General features: G+C 38.5%; 1 protein-coding gene across 1 annotated transcript in view; it reads left to right on the forward strand.

The window, feature by feature from the left end:
* Positions 1-11,176: 11,176 nt before the first annotated feature.
* The window catches only part of fgfrl1a (fibroblast growth factor receptor like 1a), a 65,895-nt gene continuing 52,024 nt past the window's right edge, over positions 11,177-25,047 (forward strand). Inside the window, exon 1 of the mRNA XM_054597445.1 lies at positions 11,177-11,248. Coding sequence (XP_054453420.1) covers positions 11,188-11,248 — 61 coding nt within the window. The 5' untranslated portion in view covers positions 11,177-11,187. The remainder of the gene's footprint in view (positions 11,249-25,047) is intronic.

The raw sequence follows: 25,047 nt of genomic DNA on the forward strand, positions 1-25,047 counted from the left end.
TTCTCCCCTGGATTCGAACCCGAGCAGCTGGAGACCTTTCTGTGTAGAGTACTATATGTTTCCCCCATCGGCATGTGTGCTTCAAAAGAAGATTAGTTGAACTGAAAATAAATATTGATAAAATGTCTGTTGTATCTATGTTTACAAACTCACGCAAAGCATTGTCCAAACCCTCATCATTTTATCTAAATATGTGTTTCAAAATGTCGAAAAATGAAATATACCAAATTTCCATTTTATGTAATGGTGCAGATATATAAAATCTGTACATTATGGTTTATTACTGAGAGGATTATACTGTTAACAGGTACAATTAGTGAGAAACTAAGTTTATTTCAGTCTAAACAAATTAAACCTTTATACCAGGTGCAATTGGTTAGAAACTATGTTGAATTTAGTGCAATGTGTGAGGAATAAATAAACAAATTATATTTAGAATACATGAAAAATCATAAAATAACATAAAACAAATGAAATATTGCAAACAGAAAAAAACACAACTGAAACATCTCAGTGTTTCAGATAACAATCTGCTCTTCTCCCCCAGCTGATATCATCACTGGGCAAACTGAGGGCTGGTGCTGACCCTGAATCAGTCCACTCTCAGGTTTGGTTAGTCACACAAGGTTCGGAAATGTCCTGTTGCATTCTGGTCCGTACCATTCTGTGCTTTTACAGCTGGCTCCATTACATTACACTTTTTTATTTTCCTAGTCTGGGGGCTAAATATCTCCCGTTAGCTTAACAGGCCCCTATGGTCGCTCAGGCAAATGTGTGTATCTGTGTGTGTATGTGTGCGTGTGGTAATGTGTGTGTGTTCATGTGCGGCGGGGGGTCAGACTACCTGGTATCCAGATGTGGACCGAGAAGTCCTGCTTGAAACACAGCTATTGTTTCCTATACACTGTACAGATTGTGTGACAGCTGAGGGAGAAGTGGTATTCTTGTGTCGTAGTATAACACAGGTGATAATAGCAGCAGTAGCAGCAGGGCCACTTCCAGGATCCCACAGGTAGCAGAGCTATTAGTAACAGTAGTAGTTGTAGTAGCAGTAGGAGCACTACGTCAGTGCAAGAGTAATGGTGATAGTGGTGGCTGTGGTGTAATGTATATCGACCACCAAAAAACGAATTTCACATTTCAAGTTTCTGCAAAATCCATTAAAAAAAACCATACATTTTGGTTTATTTTTTACCATAACTTTATTAATATTATTGTTATTTTTTATTATTTTAATTCAAAATGTACTACTTCAATTAATGTTGTACTTTGAGATTTGGTTGGGTTTTTTTTAAACACAGGTAATCCAGGTGAAGTAACACTTGTGTCGCTGGGGACATTATAGCACTTTTCTCCCGTTCAAAATAATACATTTGAGCACAAGAAGTTGCTTGTTTGAGAAGTGATCATTGAAGAATTTCGACAGAATTTTGATTTCCAACATTTCTAACAAAGTTAGATAAAACTTAAAGCACAATTCATATATTATTTTGACTATATAATCACCAAAATAAAAGAATGAGTGGGCTGCAGTGCTTTATTCCGTGTTCAAGTACTTCAGGATATACTATCTATATAATGACTGTATCCAGATTATTATTATTATCATCATGAATCAGAGTAACGCAAGCTCCAACTGGTACGGCTGTCGGTTAAATTTTTATGGATATTTAGCGTGAAGGATGTTATAAAAACCTCAGACGGTGAGCTGCCAAGGTGAAAAAGAATCCCTCTTCAATCATTTTTGAGGTATGGACGATGATAATAACAAAACACTCTGAGTCATTCATGTTCTAAACATGGGGTCAAGACTCATCGTTCATGGCATCTGGTGGGATTGATGACTCATGAATTTTTATGTATCTCACGCTCTCTTTACACCCTTTTTTTCCCCCAAATTTTCTTTTGGTTTGCCGTCTAACCAGCATAGAAATGATAATGCAAAAAGTCCCCAAACGACAAAAATATATTTTGAGAAACTGAACTGGAAGTGAATCCAAAAGCTGCCAAAAGTCCCCTGCTCCATCTCTCTCGCTCTCTCTAGCTCTCTCTAGCTCTCTCTCTCTCGTCCTCTCTCCCTCTGCAGCCGTTTTCCATTATCAGTGCCCAAACCAGCTTGTTAAAAAGAGTGAAACTCAAACCACAGTTTTGAAAATTACAGAATTCCTTCATAAATGCCCAGCCCTCCCCGCGGCTACGCTGGGTTCAGGCTTGAGGTGAGACCGCCGTACTACAACTACAACATACACACACACACACACACACACACACACACACGCACACACACACATTATACGTATGCAAAAACAGTCGGAGGTATGAACGCACAACAAAATGCTGCATGATACACATGAATCTACATACTCTTTAATCACATGCACACAATACATAGACCCACACAATATATGATGATAATACACAAATACATGCTCACACAGAAATACACACACAAGTGCACATTAATAGCCTTGTGGCTACATCCCCCTCTTGCCTTCCCTCCTTTCAAACTTAAACCAGAGCCATTTCCTACAACAGCTGAGGCTGCCGCATAGCAACTGGTCAGACCGCCCTAGCAACAACAACATTATCACTCATTTGAACTCTTTATGACAGCAAAGTAATAATGACACATTTCTTATTTAACACATTTATGCTTTTGGGTTTTATATTTGTATCTTTATGTTGCTGTTGAGTTTGTACATTGAAATAGTTACTTGTAATTCTGCTTTAAAGCGACGTTCAAGAGTAAAATTAAACCGCTTTTTTGTTAAATATTGTTTTCAAACCTTATAGTGTTTTTGCCAACAGCACACCTGGGTACTGGGTATATTGCTTTCCCAAATCTTTGAATTGGCAGGTAAATCGGGCGGAGGTATGGTGATGCTGAATAAATTACACTTCTCTGCAGCTGCTGTTTAATTTCCCTTGTGTGTGTGTGCATGTGTGCCCTCCCATCACCAAACCCTCTCCAACCTGGCTAATAAATATTAATCATTCTCAGCTGCTCCAGCATGTAAAAGTGTTAAACTGCTAAAATCTAACAGCAACCATTATTGTAGATAAGATTTGTTTCCTTCCAAGTTAAATTTAACCAGCTGATCCAGAAATCAAAGCATCTGATGCTGGACTAAGAGGTAAGAATGGAATAACACCAAACCACAAGTGTTTCACACATGCACACCATTCAGTTTCGCTCACCATGAGTAATTCTGTGTTTTGCTTCGAGGGAAATTGGTGCACTTTTGCCATGATTGTTTCAAAACTGCTGGCTAATTATGACCTTTTGAAAACAAAGCGTACAGATTGAATGTGACATTTTGCTGCGCCTGCAGAATATAAACGCCCTCTTGCACTGGCTGAAGCCCAGTTAAACCTAATAATGAAAACAACCGTGTCCTAACTGCTGCTTTAACTGAGCTATAAAGGCTACATTCACAAATCCCACTGACCGCCAGGACAAAAAAATACTACTTAATACTTATAGATTCTGACTGTGTTCTGCACTTTTATTTAGGCTTGTTTAAGATGTTATCATCGTGTCACTACGGTGAAGTGATTACAGGACAAACTGTTAATTAGCAGGGAAATGGACCTTGAGTCACAATAGTTTTGTCTACTTTTTACTGCTGCACATATTATAGTACAACATGCTCTCATATAGGCCTTCTACATACTTCATACCTGTCTCACATTGACACCGGAAAGTGCACAATTTTAGATTTCAGTTAGAATACAAAATGCATAATTACCAAGTTGTATTTATAAATCTTTGCCTGTGCAACATCGAATCCCTCTTTGCTTGACCTTGCCTATGTGAAGACCCATCTAATGAACACTGAAAAATAATCATAGTTGAAACAAGGTGTTAAGAATTAGAAAGTGTTCAATCCTGAAATAACTTTACAGCTTCAATATAAACCCACCACCTATTCAGAATCTATCTCATGTTGAGTTATGATCACTTTCTGACCACTTCTCTCACTTAGTCACCGCTTGAAGGAAACGAATGGACTTCTGGTTTCTAGCTTCTTTGGGGCAGACAAGAGCCGAACGTACAGCAGAGGTTAATGATGTAATAGAGAGAACCGAGTGTCCCTCACAAAAGCAGTATTCATCAAACTATTATATGTTTGGCAACAGGTGCAAGAGGTGAAAACCATTACAGTCTGCAGTCATTTATCAACGTGTGGTCTCGATGGATAAAACAAAGACATGACTTCAGAGCAGACACGAATGGACACATGCTTTCTCTCTCTCTCTCTTTCTGTCTCTCGCTCACACACACACACACACACACACACACTTACACGCACACAAAGTCTTTACCAGAAATAGTTCCAGCCTACTGCCTGTCACAGTGCATGGATTTCAATGGAGCATACTCGACCATATTCCCACCATCTGTCATGATGATTTGAGAAGAAAAGCAGGTTCTTAAAACTTTAGCAGTACTTAAAACATAAAATACTGCATGTGTGTATTTTTGTTCCTTTGATATAGTCCTCTGCTTCCATCTTCTGGATAAAGCACAGAACTAAACTGCATTAAAGATCCCTGAAAATAATCCACTGAATTCTCAATTTGATTAAAAACATTTTTTTTATTATTTTCATCCACATGCTGTATTCACTAATTTATCTTATATAAAATGAAATGTTGACAATATTAATTAGGATTTTAGATTTACATATGCTGCATGCATCAGATCTACATAATGCCCAAGTGGGAGTTTTAATAATACAACAAACATAGTAATAATAAACTTCTAGCTCTTTATCACTTCACTTTCAGGGATACTTGTTGACATAATACCTCAAAGTATTAGAGAAGAATCTTCTGAGATACAACTTTCTTGAGAAAATGTACAAAAGTTTAAAAAAAAAGAAAAAATATATATCAGTTGGTGTTTGCTCATCTTATTTGCTCCCCAAAAAATCTTTATAACATTACTGTATGTGTCAACAAACAATGTATTAAAAGATTAACAATGTATAAAAAAGGAAATATATATATATATTATATATTAAGGTTTCACAGAATAGAATCATAAACATTTTTACACTAAGCACATAATCACACTCTTCTGGCCACATATGAAGTGGTAAAGTTTCATTTAATAACCTCAAAGTATACAGTGTTAATGTTGGGTTTTATAAAACTGACTTGACTTTTGTTTGAATTCAATTTTTCTTTTTCTTTTCATCCACAGTTATATGTTTTATAACTTTCAATGCGTTCAGCCGGGATGGGACGGTTTTGTCTTTGTTTCCTTTCTCTGGTTTTTGAATTGGTCTCACATTCATTTCCAGGTAGCATTAAAAAGTTCTCTCAGTGAGCCCTTTTCCCAGCTGCTCAGACACTCTCTGAGACTCCGGAGGGTTTGGTCTGGCGTCTCCTGATGCCGAAATAAAACACAGTGGTCAGAGCCATGGAACTGGAGCACAGCCATAGACAATACTCTGCTGTGTTTCACAGTTAAATAATTTCTGCAAAGATGTCTGTATTAAATTACTCTTTAACTGACCCTAAGTGCTGCTGGATGGCTTAAAATGCCCTTCAGTCTATTTAAGAGGTATTTTTGACGTTGACATATTGGTTGATTAAGGCTCGCAGTCTGTCTGTGAGTTTCACTACAGGCAGAATCCTTTCACTGGGGAAATAAAATCAACGTATAAATACAAGTAACTGTTGATTTCTTGATTTCTTCTTGTACAGAAGACGGAGTCAGTGTGCCACTTCTCGCTTAAATCTCGCTTCCAATGGGGATTTCCAGTAAGATCTGGTGTAGTGGTGCAACTACCAATCAGATTTATTTACTCATTAATCGAAGTTTTGATCAATGCGGCCCCTTTAAATCATGGGTTCAAGATTAAAAACATAACAAGGTATTTCTCAATTAAAACAGCAATAAGGAATCATGCTAAATGTGTACTATAATGCCAAATTATATAAAGAATCATACTAAATATTTATATAAACTATAGTAGTAATCATACTGAATATGTACTATATATCATCATAAGGGATCATACTGCAATAATGCTGCATGTCATGAGTGCTGCAGTGATGTAAAAACTAAACTAGTGATGTATAAAGTATTGATGATCACAACAACAATGACATTCCATAACTTAAGTTGCAGAACATAGACCACACCTCATTTCCCAAGACGATTTCCTGTCCCTGCCAATATGTGTGTGAGTAACCCTTACTGTACACCAGAACCCTCGTCAGTAATGCTGCAGGTCAGGTGTGAGATTAAAAACATCCCAAGGTATATTTCAAATAAGACAGCAATAAGAAAACGTGCTCAATGTGTAATATACTGCCATATGATATAGGGAATCTGCACCCTGAGTCTCAACTACCTGGGTTCTGCAAGCTTTTCCCAATGTTAATCATCCCTATGGGGAGGCCTTTGTTTTTGAAAACTGCAAATGCTGTGTTCATCAGTAATGCTGCAGGTCAGGTGTGAGATTAAAAACATCACAAGGTATATTTCAAATAAAACAGCAATAAGAAAACATGCTCAATGTGTAATATACTGCCATATGATATAGGGAATCATATCATTTATATTAATTAAACAAGTAATACTGAAAATGTTATATATATCATCATTATGTGTAATCATGCTGCAGTGATGCTGCGTGTCAGGAGTGCTGCAGGGTGAGGAGGACAGATGTAACTGGAGGAGGAGCAGTGATGTTCAAAAGCTAAAATAGTGATGGAAACAACTGATGATGTTTCATAACTTAAGTTGGAGGGAACTTTTTTGCCTTTTTAAAGAAATAAACCCAATATTAATCATCCTAATGGTGTGGTCTTTGTTTGTGAGAAACACTGCAACACAATTACATTGCATATCTTTTTGCTGCTGTAATCTTAACTTCACGTAGGGACAAATACATATACATAAAGAATTGCTTTAAGCATCTCAACTCAATGCCTTTCCACAATCAAACAGGCCTTTGAGGAAGGGGGGACGGATAAAATGTCTTCACTTTTCAAAAATGTGTGTCAAATACAAGATCACACACACACAAACACAAACACAGACAAATACAAACACACACACACACACACACACACACACACACACACACACACACATACACAGTCGTGTTTTCATTACTTTTTGGGGCATAACATTGATTTACATTAATTTCCTGGAGACTCACTCGAACCCCTATTAACCGTTATCCTAACCTTAACTTTATCCTAACCTTTACCCTTACCTTGAAACAAGTCTTCATCCACAAAATAAAGGTTGAATCCCCACAATGTGACTGTGTTACAATACAATAAACACAATTTTGATTGTTTTGTTTTGTTTAGCAAAATATTAGATTTATGTCCCTACAAGAAACACTCACACACTCACACACCGTTAGGCTCCTCCTATCACCAGAAGATGGCACCACTGCTCTACAGTGTGGAATAGTGTAGAAAAATCAAGGTCAACATTATTACTAAATTAAAACAAAAGTTGTATAATATCACATGATGTTTTTATAAGATTGTTCTCTTAAACGGTATATCAGTCAAAAACAAAGATAAAGAAACAAATTAAGATTTCAGATTATGAGATGACATCCGGCTAGCTGCACTGAGAAGGAGACAGAAGTTTAAAAAGTGTTAAAAAAAAATACAATCGAACAAGTGAAAGTCCTGTATTGCATATTTTACAGTTAATAGTACAAAAGTATTGGCATATTGCCGCTGGTAAAGATGGTTCTTGTTTTTTTTGCTATATAGGCCTGCTGCCTGGTATCTTGTGGATTTCAATGAGACCTTACACATTATAATAAATAACAATTTATTTATTGATTTAATTTTGTTTTTATTAATCTGAATCTACAGAGTAACTACTAATGGTCAATCAAATGTATACAGTGGAGTAAAACATACAATATTTTCTTCTAATAGTAGTGGAGAGGAGGTAAAAAGTAGCATAATATTAAAATACCTTAAACAATGAAACAGCTGCTTCTTTGCACGTGATTTATTTGTTGAAAGGGAAAACGAGAGCCACATTTGACCTCCTGTGCAAATCATTTCATCAGGCAGTATATTTATCCATTACATTTACAACCATCCATCTACAGGGACCATTTTTACTGTCACAAACACATTGTGAGCTTCATCTTGCAAAAGCATGTCGCTGTAATAACTTCTTAATGCCACGGGGGGGCAGTGGTGGTCCATAATGGTACTTAGAGCGATATCTCCCGGACTACAGAGCACTAGACTTTATAGATATAGAATAGAAAAAAACAAACTCCACTACCATTACTACTACTACTACTACTACTACTACTACTACTACTACTACTACTATTCAATAATTAATAATAATAATAATAATAATAATAATAATAATAATAATAATCAACACCATTAATAACAGTAATAATAATGATAATAATAATAATAATAATAATAACAATAACAATAACAATAACAATAACAATAATAATAATAATAATAATAATATTAACACCATTAATAACAATAATAATAATAATAACATTAATAACAGTAATAATAATGATAATAATAACAATAATACTAATAATGACACCATTAATAACAATAATAATAATAATAATAACATTAATAACAATAACAATAATAATAATAATAACATTAATAACAGTAGTAATAATAATAATAACAATAATAATAATAATAATAATAACACCATTAATAACAATAATAATAATAACATTAATAACAATAATAATAATAATATTAATAACAGTAATAATAATGATAATAATAATAACAATTACAACTACAATTACAATAATAATAATAATAATAATAATAACAATAATAATAATATAATAATAATAATAATAATAATGATAATAATAATAATAATAATAATAATAAAGGAATGTATTTTTTGTCATTACCATATAATATATTATTCATTTGAGAAGAAGCCCCCTCCTCTAACCCCCTAAACCGCTCCAAATTTGTCCAGCACGGTCCTGCTCGCTGATTGGTCCGCTGTCTGATTGGCCTGCCCTCTGATTGGCTGAAAGTTCTGCTCTCGGACAGTCAGTCGACTCGGTTTGTTTTCTCGCCTGCGGCTGAAGTTTGGACGAGCGAGCCGCTGCTGGAGGCAGTGTGGACCTAGTACTCACTCATAGTATTCATAGTATTCATAGTATTCATAGTACTCATAGTATTCATAGTATTCATAGTGTTCATAGTATTCATAGTGTTCATAGTATTCATAGTGTTCATAGTGTTCAGCTTCTCATTCTGCAGAGACGTGTGTGTGAATCGTTGCGTCAACAGGAGGAACGTGTAGATCACACTTTGTCTTTTCTTTTCTTTCTCTTTCTCTCTTTTCACACTTTCTGTGAGTGGTGACTGTCATTCAGAAATACTACAGTCTCACGTGTTTGCCTTCAGACTATATATTTCAGATTGTTTTCCTGCCTTTCTTTCCGTCACAGCCTGCTTGGGAAGCTTTTGTGAGAGTGGACTTCATTCAGTGCGCGTTGGCGTTGCGGTGACAGACAGACGCGTCTTTTTGTGTTTTTTTGCGTCGGTGGAGTATTCATGGTTTAAAATATCACAATCATAAAAAAAAATCATTGCAGAGGAGGAGAAGGAGAGTTTTCTGGAGAAAAGGCATGGTGGACGTGCAGGTCACCAGAGGGTAACAGCGTGGATGTATCATCACTTCATACAGTAAGTCTGAATATTAATTTTGTAGTGAGTTTGAAATCAACTTTTACCATCTCCTTATTCCCTTTTCATTTGTCTTTCTTCTCCTGTAAAGCTACAGAGGTTTGCTTGCTTAAAATGTGAAATATAGTACAATAAATGCATCTTATATTGCTTTATAGTCTTCATGGTTAACGGTATTTCAGTTATTTATTTAAAGTAAAGTTATCCATATCTGTGAGGATCAGTTATAACATTTTACAGCTATGGCAAACTTCACTTAAGCATTTTTGAAGTAGTTAGAACTATACACAGTACGTTCATATTGTACTATATGGGTTCTTCCTGAGGGAAGGTGGATACTGTATGAATGCAAGGGATCAGGGTTTATGATCCAGGTTTTTTAATTAATTAGGATGTAAATTATTGATTAGAAACAAGTGCTTTATATATATATATATGTGTATATGTATTAAACCTCCAGTTTGGGATCATCATAATGCAAATTATCACAGGTTGCAGGCTCTCCTCCTCCTTAAAGAACCTTTAACTTACTTATTTACAGCCACTTTCAGCTGCTTTGCATGATGGTTATTGTGAATTTAGGGAATAAAGATTGTTCTACCAGTGAGATAACTAAACTACTAACTTGTGACTAAACCTGACTTTGGATGTTTGAGATCTATTGCCACAAATCAAATCAATTATCCAGCACTTTTACAGTAAGTGTGTAGCAGTTTCGGGTGAACTGAGACGCTGAGGTTGACAGATGCTGATCAAAGATACAGCATGTGAAGTATTGAAATAAGATCTCATAAGGTTCAGGGAAGAATTCATGTGGCGGAAAGATTAAAACCGCTGTAAGGAGAGACATATGGACAGGTGGACAGAGTAAATCTGCAGGGAAAATAGTTTAACTTCCAAAAAAAATCTCCTTTGCCACAGCATTAGGACGGTGGTGTAGTGGTGTCCAACCAGTGATGAACACTTTTATTTTATTCTGGAACTAAATGTGTAATAATAAATATAAACACGTCTCTCAGTATTGTTTAGAGAAATGACAGACTTTTACTTTTACTTTCCTTTATTAAGCAATATCTTGATTATGTTCAAGTTATTCCCACTTCAGTCTCTGCTGAAATTCAAGGCAGGTTTTTTTTTCATAGATGGTCAACAGCTGTCAGCCGCTTGATAGTGAATTATGTTTTAATTATTTTGTTCTAGCAGCTATTTTGACAGCAATTAATCAAAAATTTAAAAAAAACATCAGATGGCAAAATGATGAATGTGGCTGTTAGATTTTTGGAATAAATCAGACGATGGACGATGCAACAGTTTTGATAAATTGATGGTTTGTATACAGTGGTGAATAATTACTCAGTATCTCCAGATGTATCAGCTCTTATCCTTCAATAAGAAACTTCATATTTTTTTCTCTCATTTCCTTTCAGATAAAAAAAAAAAAGGCTGAGAATACATCTTTCTGAAAAGTAAACCTAAATGGAGCTTCTCTGGGTCTTTCTGCTGATGGAGGTGGTCCTGATGTCCACTGCTGCCAGAGGTGAGTAACAGAAGCACTGATGATGTTTAGAGACTCGGAGAGTTTCAGTCATGAGTGCCAGCAGTGAGATGAATCACTGCAGCGGACATCACCATGTGGCAGTACTTCTGTAGTAGCTCACCAGGCCTGGTGTAAATTCAATATTGTGAAATGTACTATTTGTGCATTTTTGAGGTCATACTGCTGTTTCAAACTCAGGAGGATTTGTTTGCAACATGCTGATGCTATTGCTTTGACTGTGGTATCAGTAACAACCGTCCCATTAAAGCCAAATGCATGATGGGAGGACAGAAGCAGGGGTTTACCATCTCATCTGTCTTTTTCATGCTTTCTGCTCTGTCGAAGTGCTTTAATAATCTGCTTTGTAAACGTCTCTGTTTTCCTCTATTGGCTCATTCTGCACTGATACATTTGCTCAGATTTTGGAATATCTGCAGACATTTGCCCTCGTGTGAACTTAGTGAATCATTTTGCTCTTCAGATAGTCTGTAAACATTTGACTTTGACCGGTTATCCAGTCACTGTCAGGTATTCTTACACTCATCTGGGAGTTTCAGACATGTACTGTGGTTTTCTACCTTATTTTGCATAGATGCTATCTTGTTGGCTGCAGAGTATCATTTAATATGTCAGCTAAAAATCTAAAACGTAACTACCCCAGTGGGAGGTTTGTTGTCAGGGTCAGATACAGAGAAGCACCCTCAGTACTTCAGTAGGTCCGCCACCATGTTTCTTTTAATTAAATGAAACATAATAAACACAAACAACAGCAGCCACAGGAGCTGTTCATAGATGAAAACAATCCCCAGCATGCAGGCATTGTAGGCAGACGGTCGTGGAGTTGGCGCCCGATCCCGACATCACACACCGATGATGAGTTTTCAGCGGGAACAAAGCTGCATTCAGCGAGGCGAGGCCGAGCCAGCGTGCAGACACGGGGCCGAAAGTAAACACAGGCCCATAGACCGCAAAGAGATGAGATTAGATTAGCCTATTAGGGATGTTTGCTGTGCAGTGCCGCAGCGTTTCCTCCCCCCTCACCGCCTGCAGTCTGTCAATGAAACCAGGGCAGGCAGAGGGGGGGGGGGGTAAGGGTGGGAGGAAGGGAAGAGGAGAGAGGGGGAAAGAAGTAGGGTGAAGGAGGGAAAAGGGGAAGACTGGAGGATAAGAGAAGGAAGGGAAGTAGCAGGAAAGAAACTAGGGAGGAAAGAGGGAGGAAGAAAAGGGGAAAAAATGGAGAAGGGAAGGAAACAGATTAGAAGGGTATGAGAGAGAGGGCAGGAGATCATGAAGAGGACAGAGGGGACAAGATGCCATAATAAACCTATTAGAAAGCACAGTTCTCCTTATCTTGTGATGGGTGGACGTTAGTGGCCTGAAAGATCTTATCTCTTAGTTAAATTACAGTATTAAGACTGGAGAACCTTAACTACAAGTTTCTGTTGTACGCTTGCAAAAAAAAAAAAATATATATATATATATTATTATTTTTTTTAACGTTATTATTGTGTGTTTAACACTGACTGAAGAGTGAAGATGCAGCTGAAAGACGTTCATACACCACTGGGGTGTTAGTGATGAGAGGGATCCGGGGTTTTGGTGGTCTCGTGGTTTGAGGTTCATCCCATGTAATTGTGAATTTGGGGTTTTGAACATGAACTAATAAGCAATGCAGCATGCCATCTGTTCTCTGTTCTCAAAAAGAATGAAAGCAAATGGCAGATTTCTAACAGATTTTTTAAAAACGTAAAACAAGCTCATAATTACAATCTGCAGGCTTAAAGTTCTAAATACTATAAGAAATAGAAACGATTGTTGAAATGCTTCTCTGCACTCTAAGAAATGACAAAGAGAAACATTAGTGACTTGGTGAATACTGAGATGTCCCAGATATATATGAATACTGAAGGTGGGTTACTCAGGGCAACTGTATTAACAATGAACAATGAAATGCAAAGGTGTCCTTGGTGTCGGTGAGGGCCGAACATCAGACGGCACTGAAGGCTGTTTTCTGCTGTGAGTGCCGACACACAGAGATGAAGTGAAAAATGAGGAGATGGAGGGCTGGAAACAGGACAGAAACAGTTGAAGAGATGCAGGTGAAGAGAGGAAAAGAAAGGAAAAGGGCAGTAAAAGAGAAAACACAGGATGTAGACAGAGATAAGACTCAAGATAGAGGACAGAAAGAGATAAAGACGCAACATTTCTTCCCTTTATTACAGCAGATGGAGAGTCACATTATAAACTGCACTCAGGCTTACACAACCACGCTGTTACATCCAGTGTCTGGGCCTCTGTGTTCGTATGTTTGTGTGTGTGTGTGTGTGTGTGTGTGTGTGTGTGTGTGTGTGTGTGTGTGTGTGTGTGTGTGTGTGTGTGTGTGTGTGTGTGTGTGTGTGTGTGTGTGTGTGTGTGTAGCTGAGCATGAGACTGAGCAGCTGAGAGATTAGCATTCTCCTCTCTTAGCTGAACAACATATTCAGCTGAGACGGGGGTCAAAGACTAGCAGTAGAACAATGCATTCTGGGCTACCTGCAACCCCAAACAGTAATGCCACATTTTCACTGCAGGGCTTGACAAAAGTTTTTGAGTAGCACCTGGTCTCTTACTTTTTTTGGTATCACCTCCGTTAAGACCACTGATTGGTCAGACCTTGCAAGGTGCACGCTGTTCTGCATAAACAAATAGCAAAGCTGCCTTCAATATCAGTTCACATTATTTATTTTTTTATTATTCACTTCTAAATTTTCACTTTTAAAAAAATGGCAACAAGCAAAACCAGGGCACGGTCAAGTGAGGAGTAGCCGACGTTCATGTGTTTGGTTTCCAATGATTGTTTTTAAGGTTGATGCCACTGCAGTGTTATGCAGCGACATACCCAAATAAAGACAAGTAGAGCTGTACAATGGGATGGAAAGCACAGATGGAAATGAGGCACTGGTTCAAGTAGGAGCCTTGTAAGTTAAAGGTCCATCCTATAATACTTTGACACTGTTAGAAGAAACGTTTGACTTGTATTCTATTTTTGACTTGCTACAAGGACAAGAACTACAGCTTCATTTTAGGCCATTCATCTTTTAACAATCTTTATTGAAGAGCAGATAAAAGTCACTTGACCTTATCTTCACTTTGCCTCAGCACAACCCCCCCCACACACACACATACACACACACACACATATTAATTGTACATGTGATGTGAAATGCCACGTGTATGTCAGATGGTTATCAGCATGTCAGATGGTATTTTACGTAAGCCAGCTGTTAAAGACTTCACGGTCAAACAACTGGAGCAGGGTGAAGAGGATGATGATAGTGTGATTATTGAAGTTACTCCAGCAGAGATTTTGATTTTAGTTTCTAGGCTTTTGTATTAAAATTACCCTTAGCATGTGTCATCATGTCACAGTCCTGTCTGCGTCTTCTACCCCAATATACATTTTTTGCAGAAAAGAAAAAAGGGCATCGAGGAATGACATGACGAGTGTGGGTTTGTGTACATCGTTTCCTGACGCAAAGCTCTGTCTAAACAGTTTAATGTTTTCCGGCTGATTGTGCCGTATAGACCACCCATTATCCAGAGGGGAGGCTGAGGGGAAAAAGAGACACAGATGAGAGGGTTCACTGGTTGTTATACCAAAGTGTAAAGAGCCACAAACACATTAGAAATGCATCTTCGTCGTATGGAAGCTGCCAGAACAGAGATGCACGTGCAGCATCAAAGAAGGACAAGACAGTGCTGAGTGTAAACAACCGCGCTCACAGATGCTGAGGCCCATAAATATGACCTAACACATGTAACACACACACACACACACACACACACAGCCCACAACCTGCCCTCCTGTCCCACACACTCATTACTGAGGAATGTAATTAGCATGCTAACACTAACAATGATGGGTAGGAGAGAATTATGGTTAGGTTAAAAGGGGCTGGAGGAGGAGGAGGCACAAAGGCAGCAGAGAGGAAAGCACCGGATAACCAGCAGGGCTTTAAACTGTTGTAGAAAAGATGGCGATGAATAGATATGGAGACAGAATAGAGGTGTCAGTGGTGTCTGTTGCAGTGGTTGTAGTTTTCCCTGAGTAGGTGAAGCCTTCCATAGAGATATACAGTATAACACAATGGTGATGTTTTTCTCCCACTTATGTTCCGCTTACTTTTTAAGATGCATGTTTAAAGACATTTTGGAGTGTTTTTCCTGATCTTTCCTTGGAATCCGATGAAGAAATCAAATAAGAAATAAAAAAATACAATACATATTCTGTCACATGAACATGGCAGAAGTGGCTTAAAGGCCACAGTCAGGCGTTAAAAGAAAGTATTGTTCGCCCCCGGCTCAAAAGGAGAATCATCTGATTTCTTCGGTCACAAACTTTTGTCTTGGTATAGTAGTGCTTAAGGTATAATACATGTGATTTTGTATTTTTATTTTGTCTGACAGGGTATGATTCAGGGCTGCAACTAATATTTATCTTCATTATTGATTATTCTGCCGATTATTTCCTTGTTGTGCCATAAATTTCATTTAAAATTCGTCTTCAAATGTCTTGATCTTCAGTAAGCAATCATAGAAAACATTGAAAAACAGCATTTTCTCCTGTTGGGACGCGGGAACCAGACAGATCCAGATTGTTTTACTGTTGATCGACTAATTAATCGAGTAATCATTTCAGCCCTACTATCATTTCCTACCTGAATGGCTGGGACCAGTAGTGTTCAACTGGCAGGGCTTGTTGAATGGAGAAATAACTCAAGTAACAGATATTTTGAACATTGAGATTTGATGATAACTTAACGCTCCCTGAGTATTTCAGTATGGAAAGCACTGGTCTTGGTCTCAAAGGCCACCATCTAAGAAGTAGTTATAGGTGACCAATGAATAAAAAGGGTTAATCTTTAAAGAATCATGTCATTTTCGGTTTAAACTAGACCCACATTGAAGCACTGATTAACCATGTTATTACACTGTGTGATCTAAAACCCACTGTGGTCTCTTCACGTGGAGGACGGAGGATTAGAGCATCTTGATTCCTCGTAGAGTAAACGACTGCATACCACAGACAGATGCTTCAAACATACAACTTTACCTCATTGTAAACAGACACACTCTATAGACTCACGTCAGTAAACTCCCCCCCTCCTCCACCGCCACTCCTGTTTTTTAAGCGTGCAAAGCGTCCCAAGTCACAGCTAACTATCGTAAATACCATTTGACATGCTGATAACCATTATACGGCCTGATGGTGGGGAGCATCTGCCTGGCAGCCGCAGTGGAAGAGCCGGAACCAGAGGGGTAACCTTTTTTAATCAGGATTCACGTATGAGGGTTTTAGAAAAAGTGCATTATCCCAAAATAGTAAACAATGTTCTTCAGTTAGGGAAGAACATTTTTCAGGTCTGTGACTTTGTTTTAGATTTGGCAACGATGAAACTTAAAGCAAAAGAAAAAAAGAAAATTAAGAAGATTCTAATTTCTTATTTAATCACTTAATCACTGTTATCGTTTTATCCTTTTTCAATGAGAGAAACTCAGGAATATTAACACATGTCAGTTAGTTAATTATATGGTGATTAAGAGACAAAGGGACACTTCAAAGAGCACAAGTGACTCCTTCAGTTCCTCTTGTTAAATCCTAATGTCGGGGGCCAGATGTTGTCTCGTTGGCTGTTTGGACAATTAGAGCTGTGGCTGACAGAGAAAAAGTCCACATGAGATATTTCAGCTCATCTATTTTTTCTCTTATTGCCTATCATACATTTAGTTTGATTTCAGAAGTTTGGAAGAGATATTTGTCTTTTATGGACAAATATCTCTTCCAACACACACACACACACACACACACACACACACACACACACACACACACACACACACACACACACACACACACACACACACACACACACACACACAAACCCCTGTTCTCCTTCCTCAGAGTTTTACTAGGCCCGTTAATGTTAGAGGCTATTAGCCCACATTTAGATAAAGTCAATGTTTGCTTTGACTTTGCTAATGGTGGGGTGATAATGGGGCTGTCTGGTCGCTCTCTGTGGGGGTCGACATTGTGTCGCGGTGGTGTGACGATGTGATGTGTGCTTGTGGAGGTGGAGCAGCAGAGAGGGAGAAGCAGCGGGAGAAGATAAGGAATAAAGATGAATGTCAGCAACAGTAATTCATTTGTCACAGTCGGAAAGTGAGGAACATCCGATGATATATAGTTAGAACTGTGATGGTATAATTATGTAGATGTATCAGTACTTAGTTTGAAAAAAAGTGGTATCAGTGCATCCCTAGTTATATTTGCAGATATTAGTTGTTGCTGGTAGTTAAGGAGGATTATTTTTTTGCAACTCTTTCTTTTAAATGTGACATTGTACAAGTTTCTCTCTTTTCATTCTATTAGTCTCTCTCTCTCTCTTTTCTGTAGCGCCTCTGTCTCTGCAGGACTGTGTGGGTCGTGGCGCCACAGTGATGTATTGTGGTCTCAGTGGGGTTGGGGTATGTTTGGTCAATGCCACAGCACTGCGGGTCAAAGGTCATCCAGTGGACGAGGGAGGGGTCAGGGAGCGTGCATGTGTGTGTGTGTGTGTCTGTGTGTGTGCTTGTGTGTGTGAGGGTCAGAGAAAGCACATGCCTGCACCAGAGGAGACTGTAATAACACACCAGGAACCCCACAGGACAACACACACTCTGCTTTCACTCCTTTACTGGAGTCCTCCCCGTGTCTCACTCTGTCTCTGTTCAGCAACCTCATGACATGTGTGTCAGAGACAGAATTCTCAAACATCAATTCAATCATTCAATTCTATTTTCATTACCACCCAAATGTAGTGAAGCGTAATCTGAAATGAAAGTCTTGGTTTTGAGGGTAAAACATTTGTGCACGCAACACAAGTTTTTCTAATAGAGTTTGATCTAAATCGAGTTGATTATGTATGAAAAATCAATGTGTTCCAAAATTGTATGGAAGTCTTGACATCAGCATTAGTGGACAACCATGATATAAGTGGAGTTTTGTGTATCGCTGCCTCACAAATGCAGCCTGTTACACAACAGTAATATAACTTCACAGGCGTAACATCTCACTCATTTAGAAAATAAAATGCAGAAAAAGCTTCAGAATTGAAAGCACAACACGTGTTTTTACATATGTTTACCATGTTTATGACATTTGGTGGCACATTAAGCACCATCTGTGTTTTTATGGTTCACCACATGCATTTAATTGGATGTGGGACTTTTCAATCCTTAACATTAATCCTAGGATCCTTTAACATAAAATAAATGACGCAAGTGATTTGTGACCACATATTGACTTTCAGGATTTATAAAAAGTCACCATTTCAATTAAAGGACCAGTTCACTGAAACTACAAAAAAAGTTATATATATAGATTCTCCTTTACCCCTAGTGCTATCTAACAATGCAGGAAAAAACATACATGCATACATGTTCCAGGTGACTTTGGATAATTAACAAACTTTGCTGTCGAAGGTTATTATCAGGAACTATTTTCTTTTAAGGGAACAAAATCGTTAAAAGCTGTCCACAGGGAGGTCTGAGTGTCTCCCTGAGTGTCACTCAGCTAATTGTCCTCTGCTGCTCTACATCGTCTCTGTCTGCTCTCTCTGTCACTCTCTATCTCGCTCTCTGACAATTTAATTCCTCTGCCACTTTCTTTGTCTCTGCTGGTTTCTCTCTCTCTCTCCTGTCTACCTTTCAATCAGACCTTTTCCAACCCCTTCAACCCCCAACTACCACACACACACACACACACACACACACACACACACACACACACACACACACACACACACACACACACACACACACACACTCACACAGAGTCTCCAGCTGTTATTCCTGATGCCGTTACAAATGAGATGTTGAAAGGTGATGGCTGGGACAGGAGACACAGACCCTTGTTTTCTTTGGGTTTGGGTCTGTCACATTGGCTCTTGTGGGGGGTGCTATACACACATATACACTCAGGTATGTGTGTGTGTGTCCGTGTGTGTGTGTGTGTTATTGACTGTGATAGACAGGACCCTAAACCTAAACCAAAAATACCACCACTATGAACTCAGTCCCCTATGTGATTGACATGTTATGGACCATCGGCCACGCTCTCCCTCCTTGGTTGTTTATCGACATACAGATGACCTTTGACCCCAGGAAGTGGAGGCTGATCAGGGTCAGGATGTTAAGGCCGACAGCTTTAGGAAATACTTTTTGTAAGCTGTTGCTGTAGATTCCAGCTTTGACGGATTGAGCTCGTTCTGTTGAGCTGTCAGTGAAAACGTACACAGTCTTTGGTACACAAGTTTTTCTCTAAGCAGGCTATAGGATTCTGGAGGAACATAAAAGGTCAATAGCATTCCTGTTTCTTGTTTTTTTTACCGCTGGCTACAAAAGCATGGAAAGCTGTAGTATTTTTGGATCACAAATGGCTCAGTTCTGGGATGGTGTTCCTTGTTGTGGCGTATGTCGTGGGAAGACCAAAAAACCCAAAATATGGAACAAAGTTAAAAACCAGCACACATGAGAGGACCCAAACACACTCGTCTTTCTCCGCAGTGCCAGCTGTCGATGTGGAATCCATACTGCAGGGGGAATGTGAGAGGAGTGTGAGAGATGTGGGGGTGGGCTCAGGGAGACGGGAACTCTGGAGGGGACATGTATACGCTGGTGACTGTGACTGCGGCTAAACAAATACTTTTTTTGTCTCTAAATTTGAAGGTCCCAGGTTTGCAATCATTTTGAAATGTTTGTTTTCTTTGAGATACATTGCTTTACTTGAGTGTATGAAAATCTGTGGAAATCTCTCAAGGTCGAGATATGCTAGAAAAATAACTTGTTTCTACAAAGTGTCCGACCAATAGATTTTCTAAACCTCCACTCTCAAAGGTGGAGTAAAAATCGTCCGTTATGAGAGGAGAGAAAAAAAAAGTAAATGAGGAAAACGGTGCACATCTACAGACAGCTTCATTGTTGCAATCATTTGTACACACAAAAAGTGACCCTCCCATTATTTCTCATAGCTCAGCAACTATTGCGTGAAGTGAGTGTTAATGTCAAATTCCAATGTCTGAAAGGTTTTGGAGGAGAGAGTCTTTGAATAAAACATACTGCTGCTTTTAGTTTGTCTGTATAATTTGGGGATTGAAGTGCTGTGAATCTTGATTTAAAATGTGTGGCTTGGCCTTAAACTTGATGAATCTCTCTGTAAAAGGAGATTTTGGGGGGAATAAAAAGTTGTCGCTTTTGATTTAGATCTAGTTTCTGCGCTTCCCTGTTAATTTTTGGATTAAGAAATAAGCTTGTTGTTTTTTTGCATGTCTGTAGGTACTGGAAGAGGAATCCCCCCCTCTGTTGCTTTCCCTGAGGTTTCTTACGTTTTACCCTCTTAAAGGATTTATTTTGGGAGTTATTACTCCCGAATCAATAGTCTTAGGGCAGAAAGCGTTGTACGTCTACAGACTGTTAAACCCTTTGTGGCAACTTTGTGAGATTTGGCCCTGTAAATAAAACTGAATTAACTCGACTTTAAAAATCATTTAATGTAACAAAAAAATGTCTACATTAAGCTCGAACTCCTGCTCGCAGACAAAAGCCAAAAGTTCACAACCTCGAGTCTTAGACAGTGTGTTCTGACACAATGTGGTACAACTATTTCAGGATTTCACTAGCAGCCAAAGTAGACAGAGCATCCTGTGGTGATTATTGTTAATAATTTAAAAAAAGCAGCAGAGAACAGCACGAGTGGCATTTCTTGCATTTTTCACAAAGAAACAGGCCAAACATTGATTAGATTTGTATGAAAATGAAAAATAAAGTATGTCCAGATATTGGTTACAGCCACAGTGAAATAACCCCTGGACATTAATCCCCTGGCTGTAACCACACAGTGCTGACGTTGAGCTGAAAGGCCTGCAGACCGGTTAACTGTGTTAATTATTTCCCACTACATGGTCCTTCATCACATTGGTCAGCTCAGCATACTTATTATCCGGAGGTAATCCCTCTGTTGTGCTGGCACCATTATCACACAGGGACACAACAGGCCTATTCTTCCACACGTAATTAACAACGGTACTTATGGGTCCGCTTTCTGGGATTTAACTGTTGTGTTGTCGCAGCTTTGGGGAAGGCAGTGAGATGTGGTGGAAAATGGAGAACGTTGGGGGGGAAAGAAAGCTCTCAGATCAGAGGAAGTGTAGGAGTGTCGCTGTTACAGCATTACGTTTCAGTTGAGAGTAAAGTGTTGTCTACTGTATGAAGCTCTCCGTGGTTGAAATAAGTTCAAATCTGAGGTGCTTGTAGTTTGTGTATTTTTACTTTAGCATTACTGTAAAACCCATGGATCTTTAGAATGTCAACTTTTCATGCGCTGACAATATCAGGCCTTTTTTCAGCTTTGTGACCATGTGACATTTTCAGATAATTTAGAGGCTTCTTATATGGTTTATTTATCTTAAGGAGCCGCCGTAATGGAAGACATAATCCTTGCGTTTGTCAAACAAAAATGACATCACCAGATATATGGTTTTCACTGCACAGCTGCTTCATTCATACTCAATACCTCTGCACTACTACACGTTGAAAGACTAATTATGAGACTTTTTTACTTCACTGAATCTTCACTGGCCTCATGATTCGTTTTCATTACGAGTCAACAATTTGAAAGCACGATTATTGTTGCATTTCATTGTTGTTGCATCAACCTGACATTGCACATCCTTGGGTCCTCATCAATACACCCACCAAGAATGAAGTAGATCGAAAGAAAGATTCTCAAGATATGTGGAGCTAGCTTTAGCCTCATAATCGATATGTATATACTAGAGTATAGAAGTAGTAAAGAGTGTAATGTAGTGCTTCCCGTGTTTTTTCCAGTTTCTGACTAACACTCGCATTTCTACAGAATGATGAGTGGAAAACAAGAAGAAGAGATGAACTAAACATGAGAGAGGCAGACAGAGAGATTAGTCCACACTGACGGCTACGAGTGACATGCTGACTGACTGATTTCATCTCTTATTCTGGGATTGTGTGTCTGTGTGTGTGTGTGTGTGTGTGTGTGTGTGTGTGTGTGTGTGTGTGTGTGTGTGTGTGTGTGTGTGTGTGTGTGTGTGTGTGTGTGTGTGTTCACTATCAATCAGCACTTCTCAGGCTCTGTTGCTGCCTCGCCCTCTTCACACATTTAGGTTGTAAAGGAATGATTCAACCAGCAGTACTTCTTCACATAAACTAGTGAGTAAAAGCAGGATAATAGACAAACTTTTTTAACTGGGCCTTGTTTCCCAACAGCATGATGTCATGATGAGTCTTACTGTAAATCCCCCCACTGAAATGACTAGGTGGATTTAAACTGACCGAAACTGACAATCCAACAAGCATGCCCACTTTGTGAGTTAGAAAGTTAATTTGGAGTTATACCTCTAATCTTACAATGGCTTATGGAGAATGGTAAAAGTAGAGAAGATACTAAATATAAGAGTTTTCCCCATTTGTACATTTTTGTTACAATATTTCAGTTACTTTGTAAATCTTTTTTAAAGAAAATAATTTTCTCAAAGAACTGTGTGAATCCTCTTGAATCCACTCTTCATCTTCTCACAACAGTTTTCTACAATTCTTCCTGCTTTCATACAGGATTCAAATGTAAAAGTGCAAATACCTCCAACATTAAGTTAATCTCTGTGATCCAAATCAATTGCACTGCTTGTCTTTTGAACTGTATAACTCTCAGACATGTTTATCAACATGCTCGGTATGTAAATGTATAACAGATTCATGTTTTTTTGCATCACAGAGGGCGAAACTGAGCTTTACTGTTAACGTAACTCTTAATTTACAGAGGCTCACACTCACTTGTCATCAGTTGATACTATCTCTTTTACTGGTGTGCACATGATGTAAGTGTGCAGACTCAATCCCATGTTAGCTGGCAAAATGTCAGTGTTGAACAGAGATTGATATGAAGCACTTTTTTATGGTTCAATGTTGAGGACACGTTTGTTTAAGACAGATGCATTTTCATCTAGTTATTCCTGTTCTTCATTTCGCACTTTAATTTCCTTTTACGCAAGACTTTTGGAGACATTAAGATGTCAATCCATATGGAGCCATTAGAAAAAAGAGATGTAGGTTAAGATCATGCAATCACACACACACACACACACACACACACACACACACACACACACACACACACACACACACACACACACACACACACACACACACACACACACACACAGTAGCCTAAGATGAGACAGTGACCCGAGCTGAACAAATGGACTTAGTCACGGCTGAGGATTGGTGTGGAATGTTTTTGTATATGTGTGCATGTGTGTGCATGTGTGTGTGTGTGTGTGTGTGTGTGTGTGTGTGTGTGTGTGTGTGTGTGTGTGTGTGTGTGTGTGTGTGTGTGTTATGTGCATGCTTGGAATGTCTGACTCTCCACCAAGTGAAGCAGAAAAAACACAGGTGGAGGAGGAGGAGGAGGAGGAGGAGGAAGAAGGAGGAGGAAGAAGGAGCAATACTTACTTATCACATGCAGCTTGAGTGTGTGTCAAGGTTAAGTTTCTTCATTCGAAATGTAATCCTCAATTCCTCTTGCTTTTGTTTTGTCTAATTATTTATTCAAAAGTGCCATATAAATAAAGTTTAACTTACTTTAATAACAGAATGTAAAGGCATAAATTAACTTGTTTAAAGGGATTTGATAAAATCAACTCTGTTATTATGTCATAAACAAAGGAAACCAAAAGTCAAAACTTTCAGAAATATAATCTAATTTGAGGTAGAAGTAATGTTTATTCATACGATGACCCAATAAGTATGGATTTGATGTGATGCAGGTCATAAGAAGATCCAGATGTCTGCGTAAAAGCATAGGCAGAAGTGGGTGTAAAGTGAAAGTCTCTCTCGGTAACATGAAGCTGTCTATCAACATTCACGTGGCTACATTTAAACTTTGAATAAACAAGCGATATCACTCTGAGCCAAAAAATCGGCTCGCTCTGAACAGACATTGCGCCAGTTACCTTAAATAAAGAGTATATTTGTAATGTAAAGCACTAGTTATTCCTCGGAGGGATTAATGAAACTTGTTAGATTTGAGTAAACAAAAAACACAAAAGTGTGTGTTGTTTTGTCCTTCCAGGGTCACCTATTTATATTCAGCCTTTTATATCTTATCTGCAATTATTTAACTAAATACTCCTATTAAGCTGTTTATGAAGCCGGTCTCTCTCTCTCCATCGTACTATATCTCCATCTTTATATGGGCTATGTCAATAGGAAAGGCTCCCTTACAGCAAATATCCACCTCTTTATCACTAAAGTGGACCACAGCAGGTGGTGGTACCGTGTGTGTGTGCGTGCATGTGCGTGCATGTGTTATCAGTGTTGTTAATGAGTAACAGTGTCTGCCTCCAAAAGGCTGATAAAAGTCAGGTCGAGGACACCGGTTCGTTCACACACACAAGCACACAAACAATCACACACACTCAGGAGTGTTAACTGTTTCTTATCTTGCGCCAACTATGTCTTGCCTTATCTGTAAGGCACGAGGCACACTGCAGACACACACACGCAGAATACTTTACTATACAAACCACTGGCCATTTCTTTGAGATAAATACAGCTAAATAAAGTTGTTTACCACTAAAGGTGGTTTAATTGGACTTTGGTTCAGAGGGTCGTGGCTGTCAGTAGAATCCACTGACGGCAACCTGACATTGACAGATTAAGTAAATTGACCACGACCTCGGATTCCTCACATA

Source organism: Anoplopoma fimbria, chromosome 4, assembly GCF_027596085.1.
Source record: "Anoplopoma fimbria isolate UVic2021 breed Golden Eagle Sablefish chromosome 4, Afim_UVic_2022, whole genome shotgun sequence".
Taxonomy (NCBI): domain Eukaryota; kingdom Metazoa; phylum Chordata; class Actinopteri; order Perciformes; family Anoplopomatidae; genus Anoplopoma; species Anoplopoma fimbria.